The sequence below is a fragment of the Eumetopias jubatus genome, unplaced genomic scaffold, assembly GCF_037043125.1.
Source record: "Eumetopias jubatus isolate StellerSeaLion01/CBP00866 unplaced genomic scaffold, mEumJub1_p1.0 scaffold_7, whole genome shotgun sequence".
In the NCBI taxonomy this organism is placed as follows: domain Eukaryota; kingdom Metazoa; phylum Chordata; class Mammalia; order Carnivora; family Otariidae; genus Eumetopias; species Eumetopias jubatus.
The window spans coordinates 24,633,919-24,659,492 of NW_028274813.1; the positions used below are offsets into that span (position 1 = coordinate 24,633,919).

Genomic DNA, 25,574 nt, shown 5'->3' on the forward strand with positions numbered 1-25,574 from the left:
ACCTGTGGTCGCGACCCCGGAAGAATCTGGCGAATCTGGGGCACGCAATCTGCTTCCGGGTCAGAAGAGACCGGACAACGACATGGGGAAGATGGCGGCGGCCGTGGGCTCTGTAGCGACGCTGGCGGCAGAGCCGCGGGAGGACGCCTTTCGGAAGCTTTTCCGCTTCTACCGTCAGAGCCGCCCTGGGACCGCAGACCTGGGAGCGGTCATTGACTTCTCGGCGGCCCACGCAGCCCGCGGGACGGGGCCTAGTGCCCGCAAGGTACGGACAGAGGAGCGGCCCGCGCCCCCGGTCGCCTCGCCTCGCTCTTGGAGGGGCTTCAGGGTCCTCACCTCTTTTCCCGTCCAGACTGAGTGTTACTGAGTAATTCCCGCTCTACATGGGCGCGGAGTTTAACTGTCCACGAAGCGTCACACTTTGACGGTGAAGCTCTGTGCTACCGGTTCCTTCACGCGGCCGCGGCCTCAGAGAATGCCTGGGAATTGGTGTTCATTCCTAACATTAACTGTCCATTTGCATCTCTACTTCGATTTGTGTAAAAACCCATACATCGTATTCGTAGATGTTAGGATAGCGCTCTGCAACTTGAAAAAAACAACTACCCGAGTAGTCCCTGAACAGAAAGGGATCGATGTTGTTGGTTAAACCGTTGTCCATAAAACTGGTCCCTGTCGTCTCTGGGCCCTTTTAGAAAGAGGGCGTTGAGAGATTCAGATGATTTCTCCACCTTTGAAAGTAAAAGGCAAACGAATCCGAACGCTATCCATTATTTCTACCTTTCCCCATGGGAAGTAAGAAAAGCAACATAAAGGAGGACAGGGGGGCACAGGGAAAATCACAACTATACTATAATGAGTAATTTCTTTACAGTCGCTGTAACACTGAGGATCCCTGGTCCTTTAATTTGGCCTTGGTGTTGTCCACAGATGGCTGGATGAAGGATTATTTCTAAGCTTAGTATAGCTCTCAAAATCGAATAGCTATAGCTATTTGTCTGGAACTTCGTTTGTTAGCAGAAATGGTCTTAGAGTTGTCAAAATAGCATGCAGAAAGTTAGCTCTCTAAGAATAATGTACATGGGTCAGATCCTCATTCAGTTCCTTTTGCCTGTATTTTGCGGCAGTACTTAAATACTTTTAGAAGGGGCGCCTTTGTTGCTCATTCAGTTAAGCATCTGACTCGATTTCAGCTCAGGTCATGATCTCAAGGTAGTGATATCCGCACTGAGCATGGAGCCTGCATAAAATTCTCTCCTCCTCCCTCTGCCTACCCTGCTGTGCTTGCACGAGCTCTCTGTCTCTTAAAAATACTTTTAGTCAGGGCGCCTGGGTGGCTCAGTTGGTTAAGTGGCCGCCTTCGGCTCAGGCCATGATCCCAGAGTCCTGGGATGGAGCGCCATTGGGCTCCCTGCTCAGCGGGGAGCCTGCTTTTCCCTCCCCCACACCACCTGCTTGTGTTCCCTCTCTCGCTGTCTCGCTCTCTGTCAAATAAATAAATAAATCCTTAAGAAAAAAATACTTTTAGTCTCTGAGAAGAAAATATTGTCTAGCACTGTATCTAAAACAGTAAGCACTCAATAAATACACTATCCATTGAGTACATAAAAACTTGGGTGTTTAGGGGCACCTGTGTGGATCGGTCGGTTAAGCCTCTGCCTTTGGCTCAGGTCATGAGCCCTGCTCAGCAGGGAATCTGCTTCTTCCTGTCACTCTCACTGTGCTCTCCTTCTCTGTCTTTCCCTTTAAAAAAAAAAAAACTTGGCTGTTTAGTTCTTAAGCTCAAAACAGATTGAAGGTAGCGAACTGGAGAAGAAAGTTGCTATGAGAGCAACTGACGGATGAGCAGTGGAGAAAGCATGGCTAACGGGCAAGGGTGGTGCAGGACTTTTTTTTAAAGACTCAGAGGTTTGTTTCAGCTTAGCGTGGAGAGTAAGTCCACAGACTTACTTCAGCTATGAGGGTGTTGCTGAATTACAGTGCATTATTAAGTATGGTCTATTTGAGAGATCATTGTAAAATGTTTGAAATAAAAACATCTTATCAGTACCTGAAACAACTGGCTGGTCAGGCCTCTCAGAGAGTTCCAGATAGCCATTTTATTACAGACTGGTAATACACAGCAACTAGTTGGTATTTTTTTCTGGAAATCTCTACACTTGGTGAAGTTGATAGGATAAGAGATCATACCTTTTTGGAAGAGAACATTTGATGTATACTAAGGCAAGCCAGACTCTTAAGTTTATTATTAATGGAGGAATAAAGGTTTTTGTTTTCTGAATGTCCTTTAGTGACTGAATATTGGATCCCTTAACCTATTTAATGAGCCATCCATAAGGTGCTCTCATATGCAAAGAAAACTTCATGAGCCCCTGAAAGACTTAATTTCTCAGTAATTAACAAAGGCAAAAGCCCTGGGCTTCAGTTTGAAGTTTCATCTAAAAGAGAATAAATATTATTCTTTCAGCAAACAGGGTTTCCAGTTTTACTGAAACAGTTGTTCTGTCTGGTTGGAGCATTCGCTTCCATTCTCTTAACCTCCCCTGCCTGATGTTCCTCATAGGTCTGTTTAAACACCAACTGTATACAAGTACCTCAGAAGCATTATTGTTGGGCCGAATTGAGGTGAACAGAATTTTGACTGAGGATATTTCAGGACATCTCTCATGACTTAGAGTTTTACAAGAAATCCACAAAGGTGTGGGGTCATACAGAAAGGTAGTCTTGAAGGCCAAAATCAGTCTGCTTCTCATACTGCTTAATTTTATATTGCTTTCTAGTGTTTATTAGTATATACATGAAAAAACTGAGGCTCTAAGAAGTTAAGTGACTTATCGAAGTCTTACATCAAGTAAGTGGCAGAACTAAGTTTAGGAGCCCAGACTTAGGACTCCTAATTTTGCCTCATACTAGAAATATCTTTAGAAGTTTGAGATTCTCAGATCTGACCTGCAAAATAGCTTTAGCGCGCCAACTTCTCTTTCCTTCCTGCCAGGTGGTTAGATCTCAGCTGAGTGTATCTTCCGTCAGTGACCACGATGCACATAGAGCAGGACTTCAGCCAGTCAGCAAGTGGCAAGCCTATGGACTCCAAGGCTATCCTGGTGAGTGCAGCTGACCTCAGAAGACAAAATCATATAATCATTTGTCTAATTTCAGGAGAGGAGTTGTAAGCAGGTAAATAGACAAAGGGGAAAACTAAACACAGAAATATTTCACTCCCAAACTCTTTTTAAATCTGCCTCATCTAAGATTTCCATTTATTTAGCATTCCCAAAGGTTAGAACAGGAGTCAGTTGTGCCTACCTTAAGTGCAGAAAATGACACACCAGGTACAAATCAAAAATTAGCACCTTGACTCTGGGCTCCCTGCCACTACTCCACAAACACCTACTCTGGCAGAAGAACCGCTTTGAATGATGGAACAATTCATAATGGTCGCTCTAATCACAAAGTCTCTATGTTCTCGTGTGGCAGAAAAAAGAAAAACAACTTAAAAATTGTTGCTATTATTAAGGCTGAGCTTTTGAAAAGAACATTAGTTAATGAGATCAGAAGCCCTAATAGACTAAATAATTTAGCATTTTGAACTTCAATAATATTGGGTAGCTCACCTTACAGACCTAGAAATTAAGAACATAATGAAAAATGGGTAACGTTTTTAGTCTTTTTTTTGAGTAAACGCTACCCCCAGTTTGGGGCCCAAACTCACACCCCAAGATGAGCGTCGCAGACTGAGCCAGCCAAGCGCCCTTAATCTTTTTTTCTTTTAGGATTATGGGGCTATTGTAGATTAAATATTATGAACTATTTAGAAAATAGAGGGGTGCCTGGGTGGCTCAGTCGGTTAAGCGGCTGCCTTCGGCTCAGGTCCTGGGATCAAGACCTGTATTAGGCTCCCTGCTCAGTGGGGAGCCTGCTTCTCCCCCTGACCCTCCCCCTTCTCATGCTCTCATTCTCTCAAATTATATAATTAAATAAAAAAGAAAATACAGAAATGCCTTATTTGGTCAAATAATCTTTTATCTGTCATCCTTTTTCTTGGAGAGGACATAAAGAAAAAAAATAACATTGTATTTTGTGATTTCAAATACAGATTAAAAGCAAGAAAAAAATCCCTAAAAACTAATTTTCATTATGCCATGGGCCAGGTCTGTGTTACAGCTCTTAATACATTATGACCACTGATATATTTGTTAATAACATAGGATGATATAACAGTTTCAATACTTCCCTAAAAGGCCTCATGCACTTCAGTTCTTCGTGAAAGAGTAGTCAGATGATGGCTTTTATGTATGAAAGCGTGGCTTCCCGTGAGTTTGGGTGAATGAGGACTGTGCATCACCAGTAGTCTTTTATGTACTTTTTGTTCTTGAAGGCTGCCCTTGACCTTTCAGGCCTACCTCCTGTTTTCAAGGCCTTATTTCTCTGTTTCCATGCCCTCTTTTCTTAACAAATTGTTAAGACCACAGAGTTATCGATCCCACTTTGGTTTATCTATTGTCTAAATAGGTGTATTGATTTTGAGGTTTTCTAGGATTTCACACTTAGGCCACATTTTGTGAGTTGGTACCTCATTATGTCCTTAGAGACTTCATTCTGTCCTCCCTGACATTTGAAGCTGTATTTAATAGAAGTGTAATGTCCAGAACATGGGAAATGACCGTCTCTTATTCAGACTTGATCAGAAGGATTGTGTTTACTTCTGGATTCTGCTTGTTGTGAAGGAACTTGAGTAATCACGACCTGTCCTTCAAAGAATGAGCAGGAAGTCATGGGTCTGAAAGAAGAATAAAGCTGAGAGGGAACCTGACAGCATCCAACATTTGAAAGGTTGTCATACACACAAAGGGATGGGAGCATTATATACTAGTGGTTAAGCCTGTGACATGAGGCTACCTGGGTTCAAGTCGTGGCTCTCCCATCCACTGTATGACCTTGGGCAAGTTTCTTAATCTTTCTTGGCCTCAGTTTCCTGATAAGTAAAATGTGTATAAAAAGGTGCTCACTTTGTAAGGTTATTGTGAAGATTAAATGTGAGTACATTGTAAAGTACTTAAGCCCATGCCTGGCACATAGTAAATGATTGATAAATGTTAACTGGAAAACTAGAAGGTATTTTTGAAGAATGAGAAACTAATTTGGGGGTTGCTCTGTGTGTTCAAACCTAAGATCAATGCATGAAAATTAAAAGGCAAATTCAATAAAAGAAAGGCAACAGTTATCTAGAGTGGACTGCCTAAAAAGGTATTCATCTTCCTGTCACTGGGTCAGTGGTATTCTTCCTTTAATCTGATATTTTAGGGAATGTTATAATCTTTATTTTGTGAAATAATGCTGATAAGTGGGTAAGTTGGGGGGTTTTTCGTATCTTTTTTTTTCCTCTCAAAATATTGACAGTCCTGTCACACTCTTAAATTACTTGGAGAATTTTGTTGGTGCATGAAATGCAAAAGTGGCCTCCACACTCAGAAACAAATGTTCTTACTCCTGTCCTCCAATTTTAGAGGAACACCTTCTGTTCAAAGCCAGGCCCTTCACCTTTTCGATCCCACATGCTTTCACCCCTTCCAGCTTTCAAGACCTTGCTCTGCTCCTTTCCTTTCTTCTGTTTTCAACCAGTTTCTCTCTGCCGGTTCTTTCGCATTATCTGTAAGCATGCTTAGGCCTTTCCCAACCCTAAAAACCATAAACTCTCCCCTTAAATTCTTTATTCTTCCATGGCTGCTCTTCAACCTTTGTTTCCTTTCATAGCCAGGCTTCCGCAAGGCATTGTCTGCGTAGCAGTCTCTGCTGTCCCGTCTCCAGGGGCTTCACTAAGGACAGTTTTTCATCTCTAATTCTTAAGAAAGTACATAGTGTGTGTTTGTTAAATGGATCCTTACCCTGCATAGAATTCCAGCTAAATATTGTTATTCATCTTTGCCACAGGAGAAGAACGACATTAAATTACTTTCCAGGTCCCAGAAGATCTTTTCAGCACCCATGCTGTAGGTATCTGCGTCATGCCATACTGAGTGGATGTACTTCACAGCCTCTTTCTTCCCTGTTCTGTCAGTCAGATTTCAATCATAGGCAGAAGTCACACCAGTTATTTTAGCTGAGGGAACTTAATATAAGAATTGTTAGCCAGATACTGGACAACAAAGAAGGCCAAGGGGGGATGCTGAGCTATCACAGGTAGTAATTGCAGGAAGCAGCTACCACCTTTATAAACGATAAATACCTGGTGCAGATTTGAGCGGTGACTTTTGACATTACCAATTCTAAAGTTCGCTTTGGGGTAACAGTTGATGGTTGTGGAATATTTGTTTCTCTTAAGAATTTTTTTCTTTCTTCCCTTTCTCTAAAATCGGAGAATAGGGATGAGAACATTTACTTATAAATGTGGAAGCCACAAAACATGAACAAAAGGAGATAGGGAATAAAGTAGTGGGTATAAGGATGTCAGCAAAAATAAATTATATCAATAACTGATGGAGAATTTCCTCCTCTCCTTTTTTCCCCACCTGTCCTTTTGTATAGGATTTATTTTTATCCCAAACCCCTTCCTCCCAGGTTACCAGTGGCACTGGGTGAAGCAGTGCCTTAAGTTATATTCCCAGAAACCAAATGTGTGTAACCTAGACAAGCACATGACCCAAGAAGAGACTCAGGACCTCTGGGAACAGAGCAAAGAGTTTCTGAGGTAAGTGTTCATATTCAACTCGGCTCACTGCACATCTTTAGGGGACCTACTCCAGAACAGTGCAGTGAAAGTAACTGACCTGTTTCTTCCTTGTTTCCATGCAAAAACAGCACAATTATATTCTTTCCCCTGGGAACATTTGGACAGATGCTTTGACAGTTACATTCGATTGAGATCCATTTTGAAGATTTCCTTATCATAGCTTGAATCTCGAGTTCATCCTCATTAATCATCAGCTGGTTCATTTTCATTCAGCTTCAGCCCTTTTTCTACTTAAAGTGAGTTCCAGGAGCACCTGGCTGGCTTAGATGGTAGAGCATGCAACTCTTGATTTTGGGGTTGTGAGTTCGAGCCCCACATTGGGTTTGGAGATCACTTGAAAAAATACCAAGTCTTTAAAAAAAATAAACAACATGAGTTCCTTTGAAGACTTGTGATATCCTGGAAAAATTTAATACTAAAAGCTCTTTATTTCTACGCTCCTAGATGAACTCAGTGCCACTAGCAGTTTTTTAGTTATTCCTCATGAGAACTAATGTTTGCACGTTAATGTTGAATCAACCTTTATTCATTCACAAATATATAATTTTTTTAAAGTCAGGTGCCCCATCATTCCACAAATATTTATTGAGGGTTAATTGTGTACCAGACGTGATGCTAAGCACTGGAGATACAACGATTCATAGGACACTGGCTTTGTACTCAGGAGTGCATGGTCTATGGCAGGTCTATGGCAGAATAATTCTAATAGAGCTTAGAAAGTGTTAGAGTAAGTGTTTAGAAAAATGCTATGGGGGCCAGAGGGAGAAATAATTCCTCTAGGCAGAAAGAAGTGTCAACGAAGAAGAAAATACTTTTTAATTGGGTCTATTATCCTCTTTCTCCTCTGTCCATTTGAACTGGGTCTTCAAAAATGATTAGGAGTTTCCTTGTCAGAAGAGCAAGAAGGCTGTTTGGGGTAGAGAGAGCAGACAGAGCAGAGAGGTAATATTCAAGGCACAGTAAGTTCTATAAAATAGTGTAGAATGTGGGAGTTCATGTGTTTATTCAACAAATACCTATTCAGTTTCTACCATGCGTCAGATACTGTGCTTGAGTGTTAGAGATTCAACAACAGATAAGACACAGTTCCTGCTTTCAAGGAATTTGTAGGTTAGTTGAGGGCAGAGACATATAATTAGTTTGGCAGGTACAGAGATAGAGTTTATAAGATATTATGGGAATAGTGGCTAGGTTGGAGGTAGTTTATAGAAGATGCTTCCTGGAAGTGATGGATAGAATTGGCGAGAGATGAAGCAGAAGAAGTAGGTTAGGGCCAGACTATAAAGGCTTTAGTGAGGGCGCCTGGGTGGCTCAGTCGTTGGATGTCTGCCTTCGGCTTGGGTCATGATCCCAGAGTCCTGGGATCGGGTCCCGCATCAGGCTCCCTGCTTGGCGGGAAGCCTGCGTCTGTCCCTCTCCCACTCCCCCTGCTTGTGTTCCTGCTCTCGCTATCTCTCTCTCTCTGTCAAATAAATAAATAAAATCTTAAAAAAAAAAAAAGGCTTTAGTGACGTAAATAAAGCACTAGGTCTAGAGTCCGATCACCTGGGCTCACATCCCTGGTCTGCCACTTACTAGGTATGTAAATTTGAGCAAGTTTCTTAACCTTTCTGTGCCTCATAGTAGTCCTTCCCTTATTTAACAGTGTGAGGATTAAACAAGGTAATATGCGAGAAATCTTCAGAACAGCCCATTAAAACCACTGTGCTGGCTTTGTGTGTTCTCTTTGGACTTGGGATCTCTAATGGTTGTTTTCAGAAAACTGTGTCATACTAATTCCAACAGAGGAAATAGAAGATTTCCTTTAGTTGAAAGGGAAAGGAAAACTAAAATTCATTGGTTTTCCTTTAAAGCCTTCTTGGTCTGCAGGTTATGAGAAAGACAGGAGCAGTGGGAAACGCCCTCTATAAGCTCTTAATGATGTCTTCTTTAGAACTGAGTAAAGGAAGATCATGGTTGAGTGAAATTAGAGAGCTTAGAGTTTGAGGTTAAACCACCCTGTATTTTTAAGTAATTGATTTTTTTTTTCCTTCTGACAAATGACTGCAGAAGTCCCAGTTGTCATCTTCTAAGATAATTCAGATGAACCTCTTTAATAAATCATCCTGTGAACAATGGTGAGGGGCTTTTTCTGTTTTTTTTTTTTTGTTTTTTTGTCTTGCGAATTAGTAAAAATAAAAAATGTGGTGGTCCTACCTTCTGTTGTCAAGGGTTGGAAGAAAGTGGTGGCATCGAAAATCGATTAGGACACTAGTTCTCCTGTCACTGTGATATGTGTTTTGGTTTCCTCATCTGGGAAACAAAGGGATTGGACTGGATAAGCCATTTCAGGTGGGCAGATTATGGTTGTAGTCACTTGGACAGCATGTCAGCTCTCCCCACTTTCCCAGAGCAGGTCAGAAAGGAAGAGGGTCTGTCATTGAAGAAGATTCCCTAGAGATTCTGATTATTGACCATAATACCCACTTTGAGAACTGCTGAGCCAGAGGCCCTTAGGATCCTTTGCACTTTAACTTTCTAGGTTTCTGTGGTCAAGGAAGAAGAAACTTTGAAATAGGAAATGAAGAAGAAATACTTGAACTTAGAGGGAAAAATAAGTTTGTTCACAAAAGTAGGGCACCTCAGTTCTGTTTTGTTCAGAGTTTCTTGTGAGTGAATAGTGTAGCTAGAGATTCTTGCACAAGATTACGGTAGTTAGGTATAAGCATCTTCATTGCAGCATTGTTCGTAATGGGAAAAACTGAGAAACAAGCTAAGTGTCTGTCAGCAAGAGATCAGATAAATCAAGTATGACATACCCCAGTAGTAGAATGCAGCCACAGTACAGCCATTCAAAAATCTTAAATTCAACTCTTTAGCAAATATAGGAGGGCTACCATCATAATAAATAAAATCAATTTTCAGCATCTCTGTCACGGCCGCCTTAGTCTGAGCCACCATCATTTACTGCATTAGCCTCCTAGCGTGTCTCCTTGTGTCTGTTCTCATGCCTCTTCAGTCTGTTTTCTTTTTTTTAAGATTTTATTTATTTGAGAGAGTGCGTGCACGTGCATGAGCTGGGGGGGTGGGAGGCGGCAGACAGAGGGACAAGTAAGGGCTCTATCCCAGGGCCCCCATAAGCCAAAGTCAGACATTTAACTGACCAAGCCATCCAGGCACCCCTCTTCAGTCTGTTTTCTGATTGAGTATAGAAATTCTGGCACTTCTCTTACGGTTTCTCCTCTGCAGTACTGCAGTTCAGTTTTGTTGCAGTCATTCAGCATTCAGAGTCGACAAGGACATCACAGGTTGAGGGCATGGTCTCCAACCAAGCCACCCTCACTTAGGACACCAGCCACAAGTTTGGGAGATCCCAAGCTACCCACACTTCTGACCAACTGGTTACAAATTCGGGGAGTTCCCATGACCCCTCAGGTTCATAACTCAAATAAAACAACTCACAGAATTTAAGAAAGAAATTCAAGTATGTAATCATACTTACAATTACAGTTTTATTATAAAAGTTGCAAATCAGGGCCCTCCCAATGAGGAAACATGTAGGGTGATGTCTGGGAGGGTCCTGAATGCAGAGCTTCCATGGAATCAGGATGTGTCACCTTCCCAGGAAGCTCTCCCAAACCTAGTATTCAGTTTTTTTGGAGGGCTTCGCTACTTAAGCATGATTGATTAAATTATTAGTCACATGATTTTATTTAGTTTCTAGCCCCCGACCCAGGCCCTGAGGTTTAGCTAGTATCACTTGACTGAAAGCCTCAATCCCTCTAATCACATGATTGGTTTTTCTAGCCTGACAAGCTCACATCCTGAGTCATCTCCTTAGCATAAACTTAGCTGTGGTCATAGGGCCCACTGTGAATAACAAAGATACTCCTATTCCTAGATACTAATATTATATTAGTTCGAGGTGTATAACAATTTGGTATCTATATATTGCAAAACGATTATCTTGGTGAGTTAAGTCACCTCACCTAGTTATAAAATTTTTTTGTGTGTGTGATGAGAATAAGATTTACTCTTTTAGCAAATACACAATACAGTTTTGTTAACTATAGTCACCACGTTTTACATTAGATCCTCAGAACTTATTTATCTACACCCACCTACCCTCACCTTTGGCAGCTTTCAGTCTTTTCTGTTTCTGCAAGTTTAGATTTTTTAGTTACCACATACAAGTAAGATCATACAGTGTTTGTCTTTCCCTAACATTTCACTTAGCACAATGCACTTAAGGTTCATGTTATCACAAATGACAGGATTTCCTTTTTTATGGCTGAATACTTTTCATTTATATGTTATGTATCATGTTTTCTTTATCCATTCATCCATCACTGGACACTCAGGTTGTTTCTTTGTCTTGGCTGTTGGAATTATTTATGTACAACAGTGGAGGTTCCTCCAAAAGTTAAAAGTAGGATTACCAGGGGCACCTGGGTGGTTCAGTCAGTTAAGCGTCTGCCTTCAGCTCAGATCATAATTTCAGGGTCCTGGGATCAAGCCCCACATCGGGCTCCCTGCTCAGCAGGGAGTCTGCTTGTCTCTCTCCCTCTGCCTGCCGCTCCCCCTGCTTGTGCACTCTCTCCTTCTGTCAAATAAAATCTAAAAAAAAAAAAAAAAATCTACTGTTACTTAAAAAAAAAAAATGAATTACCAGAGGATACAGCAATTTCACTTCTGGGTATATAACCAAAGGGGGAAAAAATCAGTGTCTCAAAAAAATATCTGCCTCTCCATGTTCATTGTAACATTATATACTAAGATTTTTAATGGAAATAGGATTGGAGGACGAGAAGGAGCAGAGACAATCCATAGTGTAGCTTGGGGGTTAATGTTTTTGAAATGCGTGTGGAGTATCCCGGCAAAGATGTCCAGTATGCCTTTGGAAATAGGAAACTGAGCTTAGGAGTGAAGTCAGAGAGAGGGAGATGTGTCAGTTACATATAAAGACCATAGTAAAGTGGGGTGTGCAGCTGGCTCAGTCAGTAGGCAACTCTTGATCTTGGGATCATGAGTTTGAGCCCCACATTGGATGTAGAGATTACTTAAGTAAAACTTTAAAAAAATGATTGAAAAACAAGTATCTGTAATAGGATTTTTAAGGCCTTTTATCATAAACAACCTTAGACGTTTTCTGCCCTGAGTACTTTTGCGTTCATAATGATTCACTAAAGTCCCTTGAAGCAAGGAAGAAAAGGAAATTCCAGTGCTTAGTTATGACACTCAAACTACCACTGCACGAAGAATGGACAAGCAGGAGAGTTCATTTCCACCCAGTTAGGGTGCAGTTGAAAGCAGCATTAGAGGACATGATTGCTGAGAGAAATACCAGCACTTACATGAAGCACTTATCCATGACAGAAAGTGAGCAAATTGCTGTGTGGGCACATTCACCAGGGGAGAAGGTGGCCAGCTCACCCGTCCATCATCCTCCTGCCAGTGCTTGGAGCTGCAGCAGGGGCAGGGAGCATAGCGTGTTTTCTCTTTGCAGTGAGAACCAATAATCAGGGTCATACTTGCTTGAAAACATTCTTTTGGTTAATTGGATAAAGATTTAAAGTTAGGTGCCAACATATCCCTTGCATTCTTAGCATGGATATGGCAGCTCTATTGGCACTGAGCCTTCCTGGCCTCCGTTTGGACAATTCAGGTTTAAAAAGAAAACAGCCCATCCCCCTTACTAATCTGTCAGTATTGCCTGCTTGAAAATCATCTGGGAGTGGGTTAAACTTGGTTTTGGCCTTAAACTATTCAGTGTTCAAGACTTTACTCAAAGCCCACAGGGACCAGAATGGTCCCTAAGTAGTGCTGAGACAGGAAGTAGCTAGTGTTGGCCAGTCCTGCTCTCACATCTTGAAGGCCAGTCTTAATAATTATTGTTACTTTCCTACCAGAAATTCCATACAAAGAAAAGAATTGAAATTGTGTTCGCAAAGGGGTGGAGTCTTATACCTACATGGCTCTAACACATACACAAAATGTGTGTGTGTATAGAATCATCCTCAAAATGGCACACTCAATGATCACAGCTATTCTTTCACTACACAAGTCTTTAAGCTTTTTTTTTCCTTTTTGTAAGGTGGCCTGGGCTTAATGGTTTTATACCCTTACACGGGCCCCCTCAGTAATACAAGGCAAAGCCCAAAGTCTTCCTTATAGTGATACAATTAAGGTAGAAAAGAGATGTTCTTTGGTTTTCTAAAAGAACAAATTTTAAAAGGTGTAATATAGGATGATTCTATTCATGCTTATTACTATGCTTTTGATGATTTTATTGTTAACAATACCACAAACCTGTTAATTGTAATAGTGTATGCCCCATTCTTAAGGAACATTAGACTGACTCTTGATGGAAAAGCAGCTTGGTGATACTATATCGAATGTCTAAAATACCATTGCCTTCTGAATTTTTTTTTTCATTTATTTATTTTAGAGAGGGTGGTGGAGGGGAGGGGCAGAGGGAGAGGGAGAGAGAGAATCTCAAGCAGGCTCCATCCTCAGTGTGGAGTCTGACATGGGGCTTGATCTCACAACCCTGAGATCATGACCTGAACCGAAATCAAGAGCTACTCCTTAACTGACTGAGCCACCCAGGTGCCCCCTGAATTATTTTTAGATCCTCATTGTTGTTACCTTTATTTGTTTAGATTGATCTAATTTTGATTTAATAGTATGAGTTCTCCATCAAGAATAAAATAATCCTTTATTGATCTAGAAAGATGGAAGGTATTTTGTTTTGTTTTTTAATTTTGGCTAGAATAGTGTTTTTCAAAGTGTGGTCCCTCATTCAGCATCCCCATCTCTTGGGAGCTTATTAGAAATGCAGGTTCTTAGGCTCTGTCCTAGACCTGCTGAATCAGAATTTATATGCCTGTGCCCAACCATTTGAGTTTTAACAAGCCCTCTAGGGGGCTCTAGGTGATTCTCCTGACCATTAAAATTTGGAAACCACTTGGCAGAAACTAAGTGGGGTATGCACTGTTAACCACAATATTCACATGAATCCAGAAATGAGAGGTCATTCTTATTTTCTATCCCAAGGCTACTAAAATAGCTTATGTTCTCCAGAGGGGATCATCAGGGAGTTCTTTTTTATTTATGTCTTTAGCTGAAGAAACATTGGTAGAACTCAGGTTATGTTAGTAACTATGCATTCCTTTTTTTTTTCTTTCCAGTTTTTAGTTTTTACACATAGAAAATGTAAATAATTAATGGTAGTTCTACGTGGTAACTGTTCACATCAGCTAGTTGCAGTCACTGGCCACGTATATATATTGTTTCCCCTGAACTGCTAATCATTATCTGTCTTCTCATGTGCAAGGTGTCCCCAAGACCATACCCAATTTTGGTGATTCACGAGGAGGGCTCAGCACATAGCTGTCTTCATGGATAAGATTTATTCCAGTTCAAAGAATACAAAGCAAAATCAGTGAAGGGAAAAGACACATTGAGTAAAGTCCTGGGAAAACCAGGCTCAAGCTCCCAGGGTTTTTTCCCAGTGAAGCCACAGAAGGTATACTTAATTCCCCCAATAACAAGTTGTGACAACATGTGTGAAATGTTGTCTACCAGGGAAGCTTAGTGCCCAGGTTCTTACTAGGGGCTGGTCCCATAGTTTCTGTGTGACACAAACCAAATTCCAGACTCCCAGAAGGAAGGCAGCTGTTTAACATAAACCATACTGTTTTGCATAAAAAGTTTAGGCACGGTGAACAGCAGTTCCGGGAATGGTGTGAACCTCCCCAGATTCCAAGTTCCAGATGCCTGCCAACAGCCAACCTTGCAAGCAGGACTTTCAGAGGATAGCAGTCAGATCTGCTCTGCCTCTTTTCTGCACTGCTGTCCTAAGTAAATTGGTGTTTGTTCCATTCCTTTTAGCTAGTGGTCTTGATGGATATCTGTGTCACGATGTCCTTAGAATGTAAACTTTGTGAGGACAGATAGCATCTATTCTGTAAGCTCTGTCAGTCAAGATGAGTGCCACTTACAGTGTGAGCCTCTAATAAAACCTTTGCTTCTGCTCATGTGGTATGCAGGTATTGACCACTGCTCCACTGTCTGTTTAAATGCTGGCCATTCTTCAGTGCTATGTTCAACTCCCAACTCTGTCATGAGGCCTTAACTGATTAGACAGCTAACTTTGAGCTCTCCTTTTTCTTAATTCCAATGGTCCTCAAAGTCTTGTGGTATTCAGTTTAGTATAGATTTTATACTGCCTTTAATTTTCCCTTCATTTTTTCTTATACTTATCTGTCATTTCCTGTCAAAATATGAAGTCCTTAAAACAGTCTAATCTTTTCTTTTTTAAACAGCAGTGGTTCTTGGACAAAAATATTTGTTCATTTGCTGATGTAAATTACATAGGAAAAACAAACCCTAAAATTATCAGGCCTAGCATTCTCGTATTTTTAGACATTTAGAGGTAAATCAAAGAAGCTTCTTCCTCCTTAGAAAAAGAGTAGTTAATCCCATAGATTTGATCAGACAGGATATAATTGCAGAAAGGGCACCTCTCTGTTTTACAGAAGCCTGTGTTTGAACAAGGGGATGTCAGAAACCAAATCAATTACAGTGGTCCTTAATTGTTAGCTAAGCCTCAATTATCTAAGCTATGTTAGACAGGGTTGAAGAAGTCATGTTAAACCAGTTATTTTTTATTGTAAACAATGTATATTTTGCCAAACTTTTTCCCCCAACCTATAATTCTGGGAAGCCACCATCATTATAAACATAGTGATAGTTATGATTAATCATACCTCACTTTCAGCAAACCAAATGGAACATGTTCTATTAGCCAAATTTTCAATTACCCATAGTGCCCTTGGTCCCATTTCCAATGGACGGATAAAGACATTTCTGTGTTGTTCTTGTTTTATCATTATTGAGATGCTGGAGACCTGCCATTTAAAATTGATCCCATTCAGCAGAGGGTTTAGAACCAAGGACTAAAAGTTAGAAGTGCTAACATGGGGGTGCCTGGGTGGCTTAGTTGGTTAAGCATCTGCCTTTGGCTTAGGTCATGTCATGATCGTGGAATCCCGGGATCCAGCCCCACATTGGGCTCCCTGCTCAGTGGGGAGTCCGCTTCTCCTTCTCCCTCAGCGCCCCCCTCCTTGCTTGTGCTCTGTCTCTCCCTCTGACAAATAAATAAATAAAATCTTTAAAAAATAATAATAATATAAAATTGGTACTGTTCAGCAGAGGATTTAGAACCAAGGACTAAAAATCAGAAATGCTAACATGGGGGCATAAGTGTCCGACTTGATTTCGTCTTAGGTCATGATCTCAGGGTCCTGAGATCGAGCCCTGGGTCCAGCTCCCCACTTAGCAGGGAGTCTGCTTGGGATTCTTTCCCTCTGCCCCTCCCCCGACCACCCCCCCCAGCACGCACGCACACACACTCTGTCAAATGAATAAATCTTAAAAAAGAAATGCTAACATGTTTTTTAGTCAACTCATTTGTTCTCACTTCCCCTGTCAAGATCTTTGCTAACAACTTATACCAAGGAATACCAAATTCCATGCATGCAAAGGGCTGTTGCTGCCATTTGAGGTGAATAAATCCTCTTTTGTCCCCAATCTTCACAGGTACAAAGAAGCAAATAAACGGAGACCCCGAAGTTTACTAGAGAAGTTGCGCTGGGTGACCCTAGGCTACCATTATAACTGGGACAGTAAGGTATGCAAATTTCCTTGCAAATTCTATTGTCTTCACTTTTTCACTCCTTGAGCTCAGTAGTTGGATGTCTTCTTGGCCAAGTTTGTAAAGTGTCAGATTATCCATTTGTGGAAGGATCTCTTTCTTTTATCTCTTAAAATCCTCTCGATAACAGTGTCTCAAGAGGAATGAATAATTTCTCCCAAGAGAAAATTTCTTCATACGCCCTTAGGTTATATCATTTCATCAGAAGTCATTGGTGCTTTCTCTAAGTATGTTTCAGGGGTACAGATTTTTCTTTACTGCATTCAAGAGCAATTCTCAAAACCTTTATTTCCATTATTGTTTAGTGTTTGTTGAGCTTGTATTTTCTTTTTTTTTTTTTAAGATTTTATTTATTTATTTGACAGAGAGAGAGAGAGAGATCACAAGTAGACAAGCAGGCAGAGGGAGAGGGAGAAGCAGGCTCCCTGCTGAGCACGGAGCCCACTGCAGGGCTCAATCCCAGGATGCTGGGATCATGACCTGAGCCAAAGGCAGACGCTTAACTGACTGAGCCACCCAGGCACCCCGAGCTTCTGTTTTCTACATAATATCTATTTGGAGTAAAAGGAGCTCCATATACTTCTGGTGTTCTCTGTCAGCTCACAAAAGACACCTTTGCCTGCTATATAAGTTCTGAGCAAGACACAGGTAGGAAAGAATGTCCTGCAGTTAACGAAGTTCAGTGTTTTCTTGAGGTACAATTTCTTCTTTCCTGACCTCCATTCTTCCAAAAGGACCTCCTCTTTAACGGGCAGCCTAGTGCCTCTTGTCTCCGTGAGATGTTTGACACCAAGTGGAAGGACTAATTTTGAGAATAAACTGAATAAATAGATTGCTAAAGACCATCTTCCTACTAACTAGTTACTTACTAAAAGCTCCATAGTTTCAGTCAACCCGGCTTATTAATAATTAAATTAACTGCTCAAAATAATGATAAATGTTGTTCAAAAATGTTCATGACATACTACTTTCAGTAATGCAGATTTAATGGAAGACTGGATATCTGTGTTTGGGGAAATAGCCAGGTGATTCTCTCTGGGTTAGCCAGCCCGGAGTTGAATCTGGCCTTCCATAGGATAGTGCATGCCTATCCTATGGAAGGGGGGCGTGAGCGTCAAAGGCATAATACCCGCATCGTGATTACAGTGGTGCCGGCTTGTTTTGAGAAGTTAAATACATTAACATGATACATGTTAGCTTATTTTTTATGATGTTATATTTATTGCTGATACTGGTATTCCCCAAGGGCTTAAAGTTACTCTCATTTACTAAGAAAAATGTGGAGTGAAAAATTACCGGAAACCCTGAGTGACTCAACAGAGAAAAGAAAGAGAAGTAAGAAGACTAGTGCATATAGATAGTTGGGGATAGGGTTGAAAGCTCACAGAGGTAACCTGGTGCTAGAACAGTACCTCTGACTAGTTGATCTTGTGAAGGACTGAAACTTGAAAGGGTAGAGAAAACCTTATAGTTCTCTAGCTGTATCCTTAGTTTTGGGAAATTAAATGGGAACTCTTCTTATTTGCACTTAAGGAAAAGAAGGAAAAAATAAAACACAGAAATTCCAGCTGAAGAGGCTTGGCCATCCTTTAATGGCCTTTCACAAAAGTCTGCCTTAACCTGAAGTTAAAGCTCACTTCTGGCCAGAGCTATGCCCTGTTGCTACAGCTGGGATACGTCAGGGCACTAGCGGAGATGTGAGGCGGAAGTGGATTTGCTGGTGTGGTTTGAGGTTGTTGGGCAAAGGGAGACGCAAGAGCAGCAGCAAGACAGAGGAGGGGCATCAGGCTGCTGCAGGCTTACATGGCCAGCAGCCCTCACCCTGGTCTGCCTAGGAGACTGCCACCTTGTCGTTCTCCTAAACTGCAGGCTTTTGTAGAGAGAGTGAGTGTTCTGCCCTTTGATGGGTTTTGTTTTGTTTAAGAGAAGAGAGAGGGATATTGTGATCTTTACATGCTAAAAATAGTCCAGGAAGGTAAATGCTGAAAATTACTTCCATTTTAAGGTCCTGCCTTGACCATGGTATAAGTTAGTTTCAGTTCAGATGTTCTGAGCATGTCATCCCGTCAGACTGACCAGTGAAATTGGCAGTGTGCCATGTTGCGGGCTGAGGGGCCCAAAACCAAACTGGCTGTTGTATTTGAATTGCTTTCTTGCTTTCTTTGTTTTAATGTAGGATAGTTCTGGATTTACAGACAGTTGAAAAGATAGTACAGAGTTCCCACACCCAGTTCTCCCTATCAACATCTTACATTATTATGGTACCTTTGTCTCAATTAGTGGACCAATGTTAATGCATTATTAAAATGGCGAAGTCCATGTTTTATTCATATTTTCTTAGCTTTCATTCAGTTATTTTTAGTTTTTAACTGAGGTCCTTTTTCTGTTCCAAGATACCACATTACATTTAGTCATCATGTGCCTCTTGGCAGTGACAGTTTTGAGTTGCTTTTTTGTCCTATGAGAATGATCCTATTTGGGATTGAAGTGCACCAGAGGGAAACGTAGTAATTGCTTCACAGGTAGACTCCATGCAGGGTGAACTTGTCTGATTTAGCACTGCACAGCATGGTGCCTGCCATGTCCTAGGTGCTCGCAATTTTGAACATTTCCTTATTGGATTACTGGATACCCCGAAAACGGATAAATCATGCTATGTTAGGATTACATGTAAGTCACATAATTTTAAAGTGGTAATTAATCTTATGTCACAGTTTCCTATTTTCCTGAGATCATTTTTTATTTTTCTTATTTTCCCTACTTTTATCAAAGAAATACTCAGCCGATCATTACACACCTTTCCCTTCTGACCTGGCTTTCCTCTCAGAGCAAGTAGCCACAGCCTGTGGGTTTCAGGGTTTCCGAGCCGAGGCAGGTATCCTGAATTACTACAGATTGGACTCCACCCTGGGAATCCACGTAGACAGATCTGAACTAGATCACTCCAAACCCCTGCTGTCTTTCAGGTAAGCTGGTTCTAGGGATTTGGGATTACTTTCTATCCCTCATTCCTTATGCTAAAGCATTTCTAGCTAAAATAAATAAAAACATAGGACTTTAAGAAATGGTTGGACTCTATAATCTTTTACTTCTGGGTGTCTTAACAATGTTATCATAAGTAAAATTAGCCTCGTCCTTAAGAGTAGTAACCAAATTAGAGTTAATATTTCTGTGTAAGATGCATGGAGTCCACCTTTTGTATTGAAAGGTATCATTAGTGTCTTTGGAATAGGCAAGTGTAAGGCCATACGGCGAAACGAGCAACCTTTTTGGAATAGGGAAGAGTAAAGCACAGAAGCCTGACTAGTTTACTACCTTGCCTCCCTTAACATAAGTTTAAATTGGGCAAAGTGCTGCAGCTGTAGTTCACAAAGAAAGTGCCTGAACAGTGTCTTCTGTTAATTGCCTTATCTGAACAGGCGGGCTGCCTGGGTGGCTCAGTCAGTTAAGCATCTGCCTTCGGCTCAGGTCATGATTCCAGGGTCCTGGGATCGAGCCCCACATCGGGCTCCCTACTCAGCAGGGGCATCTGCTTCTCCCTGTCCCTCTGCCCTTGCTCATGTGCTCTCTTTCTTGCTCACTCTCTCTCTCAAATAAATAAATAAAATCTTAAAAAGTGAATGGGCATGATAAATACAGTAAGGGACTCAATTCATTGGAAGGCTTAAATCTTAAAGATGCATCACTAAAACTTATACCAGTAATATTAAAACTAAATTTTTAATCTGCTTATTTAAGTGCTTCAAATTTTATATTGTATCAGTCCTGTGGGCTATGCTAAGTTCAATCAGCAGATCATGGGTTGGTCACTTAGAGACACAAGCCAAAAGGGAAGGGTCTTAGCACAGATTAAAAAGGAGGATGTGAGAGCAGTAAGTGTCAAGATGAAACTCAAAATGAATGTGGTTGGCAGTAACTTTCCCGGCCGTGGTTAGTAACAGAAACTTACTGTTGTGTATCGTTTTACTTATTTTTGTATAGCTTCGGACAGTCTGCCATCTTTCTCCTGGGTGGCCTCAAAAGAGATGAAGCGCCCACAGCCATGTTTATGCACAGCGGTGACATCATGGTAATGTCAGGTTTCAGCCGCCTGTTGAACCATGCAGTCCCAAGGGTCCTTCCGAGTCCTCAAGGGGAAAGCCTGCCATGCTGCCTAGAGACACCTCTCCCAGCCATCCTCCCCAGAGATTCAGTGGTAGAGCCCTGCTCTGAGGAGGACTGGCAGGTGTGCACCAGCTACTTGAAAACCGCTCGTGTGAACATGACTGTCCGACAGGTACTGGCCACAGACCAGGACTTCCCTTGGGAATCCATGGAGGAGAAGAAAAGAGACATCACCATAGAAGGTTTCTGCCACCTGGACGACAAGAATTGCCAAGTAAAACGAGTGAAGTTAAACCCTGACAGCTGAGACTTGGAGACCCCGTTCTTTTCCTCAGGCGGGTCTCACAGTAAATGGCCACGCTTTCTTGTATTACCATAGACTCTAGCATCAGGACAAGCCAACAAAAAGACAGGGAAAAGCTCATCATGGATCATAGTGCTGCCTTGGAACCCATCCTGAAGAGTAAAGCAATTAGCCACTTTGCTCATGTTGGACATGGTCCAGTCTGGTTAGATGTTGGCACTAATGTATGTGGAAGTCCAAGGAGCTTTGACCTTCCAGAATAGCCTTTCCAGCCTCTGCCATTACCTCTGAGGGAGGTGGGAGTGAGTTTCCATGTTATTGGAGCCTTAAATACCTCAGATTTATTAATGGGAAACCTGACACCCCTCCTGCTACCCCATCTAGTGATTTGTGGTAAAACTGTGGTTCCAGGAACCAACCATTAGTCTCACCTTCATTGTTCCAGCCATCCAGTGATCTTTTCTTCTGTCTTCTCTGGCTTTCACAGAAAAGTCCTATACACATTAAGACAATGGAACTAGAAACCTCATCTCCTAAGAAAGAAATTAATCACAGCTATCTCTCTTGCGTAAAAGATAAAATATATATAAAGCCAAGGGAAGGGGAGCAGTAGTTTCTCCAGATTTCTTTTAGGTCTAAACTCTTCCTGTTGGCTTTTTAATGCAATTTTAATTGTTGGACTGAAAAAGCCCCAAGGGTGTTCAGTAACTGTTTTCTCCATGAATAAACTTTCTCTCCTTTAAATTAAAGATCTATATCTATCTTTGAGGGTTAGCGAATCTGGGATTCGTTTTTTCCTGTTTTGACTTGCTGTGTTGTTCATGCTGTGGGAGCCCTCCAGCTGTTCTGCCCTGTGCCATCCCACTCTGCCCTAAGTCTTCTCTGTGACTGTCTCACAGGAGAGAATATTCTTTGATATTCCAGTCACTGCTGTCTTTTGTGATTGTGAGCAGCTTGGAAAATGCATGATGCACCAAGTTTTAATCTTTGTACCCCCACCAGCTTGACTCACTCTACCCTTAGCTGAGCTGCTTTACATTTCTCAGAGCCTCAGTTTCCTCATCTATGACATGAAGATAGTATTTACTACCATCTTCCATTTCAAATGATAATGGGAGTTTAGTGCTCCTTTCTAGAAACATGGTGTCAGTATTTTATTACTGCATGGACTCTTAGAAACATCGCCTATTGTCTGTGTGGACGACTGGCTGGAAGCCACTTGGATACCTGCTGCTTGCGACAAGACTCGCCACGTCTGTATGTCTCTGCCTGCCTTTTTTCTTCTTAGGAACATTACATATTGAGTTCATATTTTGATACTTGTTTTTTAAGAAATAAAAATTAATACATTTGTCCCTTACGTCTAAATGACCTCAAAACTTAGTGCGTGATGGGAAAATTTTAGATAATTAAATTATTTTAAATAATTAAGTTTAAATGTTTAAAATTACCACTGGAAAAATCCCTTATGTTTTCCATAGTGTACATCATATGTGACCCACTGGAAACCCACATCCTGTCATTTAGCAAATCCAGTAGGTCAACCCATCCTTCAGCATTAGAATAGTTTGCTCTTTAGTCAGTTGAGTATCAGATAAAGGTGCTAACTTGTGTTTAGGAATAATGTGGTGCAAAAAAAGTACATATTCAGACTGTAAACTGACACTCCGTGAAGCGAGATATGTGTGCTGTGAGCAGCCTATAGAATCAGGCCAGCCAAGAGAAGAGCAGATTCCGATCTCCCAGCCCACACACACTCCCTCAAGGGATGTGCTGATTGAGTTGGCCGGTGAGGAAAATTGTTTACACCATTAAATTCTCCCGTCTCTCTCATTTTCATTTATTTTTGTGAGGAACCCATAGTTGAAGATCTATAATGCAGTTCTACCTTCACAGTAAGCAGAAAATGATGCAATTGAGGAAAAAGGAAAAATTGGTGATTTTTCCACATTTACATGAGGATGATCCGCGAAGGTTTGTTTTAGTTGTCCACCAGACATTTTCTATGTCAAGAGGCAGCAAATGCTGATGGACCTCCTGTGTTTGTACTGCCCACGGACTAAAAATAGTTTTTACATTTCTAAGTGGCTGGGGAGAAAAAGTCAAGAGAATAGTATTTCATGAAAATGAGAAGAAACCAAATTTCTGTGTCCATAAGTAAAGTCTTAATCGGAACACAGTCACACTTATTTAGAGATGACCTGTGGCTGCTCCCTCACACTCAGGTGACAGAGTTGAGTAGTTGCCGCAGACACCATAGAGCCTAAGTGATCTGGCCTTGCACAGAAGAAAGTGTTGGTGGATGCCGGAGAAAGGAAGCTAGGCCCCTAGACAGGAACCTAAAATCAGGGAAAGGGGCCAAGGAGATTTTTTTCCTAACAGTGAAAGTCCCAAATAAGCTCAATATCCAGCAACAGGGAGTTGGTTGACAAAGTTCATGTATTCATTCGGGAAGTGGTTATTGAGCACTGTTTTCTATCAAGAGGCACTGTTCTTTGCAGAAAGTACCTGCATTTGTGGTTCTGTCCTAGTGAGTGTGACATCACCATGCAAGGGAACTCTAGCTGTTTAAAGTTAACGTTTTGGAAGAACACGTAGAGATATGAGAAAATACTCATAGTTTAACGAGAAAAGTCCATTATGAAACCATGTGTAATTTTGTATAGAATGTTTACATGTTTTTTTTAAAAACTGAAAGGATAGGCATATACCAAAATGTGAATGATGGTGGGATTATAGTTGATGTTTATTTTGTTCTTTTTCTGTATGTGTGATTTTTTTTTTTCCACATTGAAAATCTTTTGAAATCTTTCTCTTTTAAAGAATAAATGTTTGTGGGGTTTTGGTTGTTTTTGTTTTTTGTTTTTGTTTTTCTTTGAGAAATACTCTGACCTGGTAATTCTACCTCTACCTGAAATCTGTCACTTTCCAAATCCAGGAACATCAACATGGTCTAACAAAAGAGGCTTGTTTGAGGAAAATTTTTATGTAGTAAAATCCTGTATGGCCACTATCAGTCATGTCACAGAGACAGATTAAATACATGGAGGAAATGCTCAATATGTTAACTGAGAAAAACAGCTTAAAGCCAGTATGCATTGCATTTTGCCAGTGTTTTTGTATGCACCAAGTGTACATGCACAGAGAAGGCTGGAGGGTTATAGTGTTTTAATATCTCCTAAATTTTCTGCAGCCAGCGTAACAGCTCTTTTGGAGAAGGCCTTTGTGATGCTTTTGGAAGGGAGCGGATCTGGCACACACTGAGCTCAGAGCAGCAGCTTCAAGTGTCCACTCACCTTTGCAAGTATGTGCCCTCATCACTTCCAGTCCACTCTGGGTCCTTTCAATCTTTCTGATCTTCCTCTTGCTTTAAAATATGTCTGGCTGGCCAGTCGGTGGAGCATGGGACTCCAGATCTCAGGGTCGTGAATTCAAGCCCCATGCTTGGGCATAGAACTTACTTAAAAAAAAAAAAAAAAAAAAGTCTGGCTAAGGTGGATCCTCTCTTGACTCTCTGCTTATTACTTCAGTAGAGCCGCTTGCCTGCTTCCAGCACCCTACATCGGGTTTTTCCTAGAAGGACCCGAGGCCGTCAGTGAGACGGCTGTGTTGCTGAACAAGCCCAACTTAGCAAGTATGGCCTGCCATGTTCTACTTTTTCCATTTCCTTTCTCACTAAGATAAGCTGGTCTTATCCCTTTTCTCTTTTCCCTTAATCTAAAAGGTTGGTTTATTAGAGTAGGAAAAAAACTACACTCACACCTTGGGTGGATTCAGTGAAGGCAAATTAGAACAGTAATGAGGCGGAAAGGAGCCAAGTGATTATTGATCTCAGCGTGGGCCAGGCAGGAAAGACACCCCGCCCGTTTTCTCCTGTTTCAAAGGTTACAGTGAAAAAAAGCGATGCAAATCCAGTGGCTTAGCCTGGGTAGTACATTTTTATTGACGTTCCTTTTGATCAGCTATCTTACCCAAAGGTAAATCCTTATGGAGAGATGAGTTCGTTGGCTCTTGTTAATTTTATTGGTAAAAATGGTATAGTAGATGGAAAGTGAAATAGAGTGGTGATCAGGAAAGCTAAATTTTAGTAACGGCTCCCACGCTGAGCTGTGTGACCTGGAATAAATCATTCAACTGAGCCCCAGTTTCCTCATCTATAAAGAGATTTGACCAAGTAATCTGGGGTTACCTGCTCGCTCAGCAATGCTGTATTTCTAAAGTGAGAAACTAACCTCAGAGGTTGGATAAACAGCAAGCAAAACCCCCACAGATGAGATTTTTGTTAAGGAAATCAGGCATTAACCGGAGGAAAAGAGGAAAACGTGGGGCACCTGGGTGGCTCAGTCATTAAGCGTCTGCCTTCGCCTCAGGTTATGATCCCAGGGTCTTGGGATCGAGTCCCAAGTCAGATTCTCTGCTCATCGAGGAGTCTGCTTCTCTCTCTCTCTCTCTCTCTCTCTCTCTCTCGTCTTTCTCCCTCTACCCCTCCTCCCTGCTCATTCTCTCTCTCAAATAAATAAATAAAATCTTTAAAAAAGAGAGAGGAAAACCGGAACTTCTCAAGAAAGTAATTCAAGTGTCAGTAAACGTGAAAAGAAGCTAACCTTGCTAGTAAGTAGGGAAACGCAAATTCAAGGAGGAGATGTAAACTTGTACCTGTCCACGTGGCAGAATCAAGGCAATCATAGTCTCCTGTCTCCTCACTCACACTGGACTTCTAATCCCACAGTAAATGTTGG

The 25,574-nt window shown here is 41.4% G+C and overlaps 1 protein-coding gene across 1 annotated transcript; it reads left to right on the forward strand.

Annotated features, from left to right (window-relative positions):
• Positions 1-78: 78 nt before the first annotated feature.
• ALKBH1 (alkB homolog 1, histone H2A dioxygenase) lies at positions 79-23,676 on the forward strand. Its single transcript, XM_028100046.2, has 6 exons — positions 79-265; positions 2,996-3,104; positions 6,526-6,688; positions 16,313-16,403; positions 19,200-19,393; positions 20,409-23,676. Exons 1-6 carry the CDS (start codon positions 83-85, stop codon positions 20,836-20,838), a joined length of 1,170 nt encoding a protein of 389 aa, XP_027955847.1. The 5' UTR covers positions 79-82; the 3' UTR covers positions 20,839-23,676.
• The last annotated feature ends 1,898 nt before the right edge of the window (positions 23,677-25,574 follow it).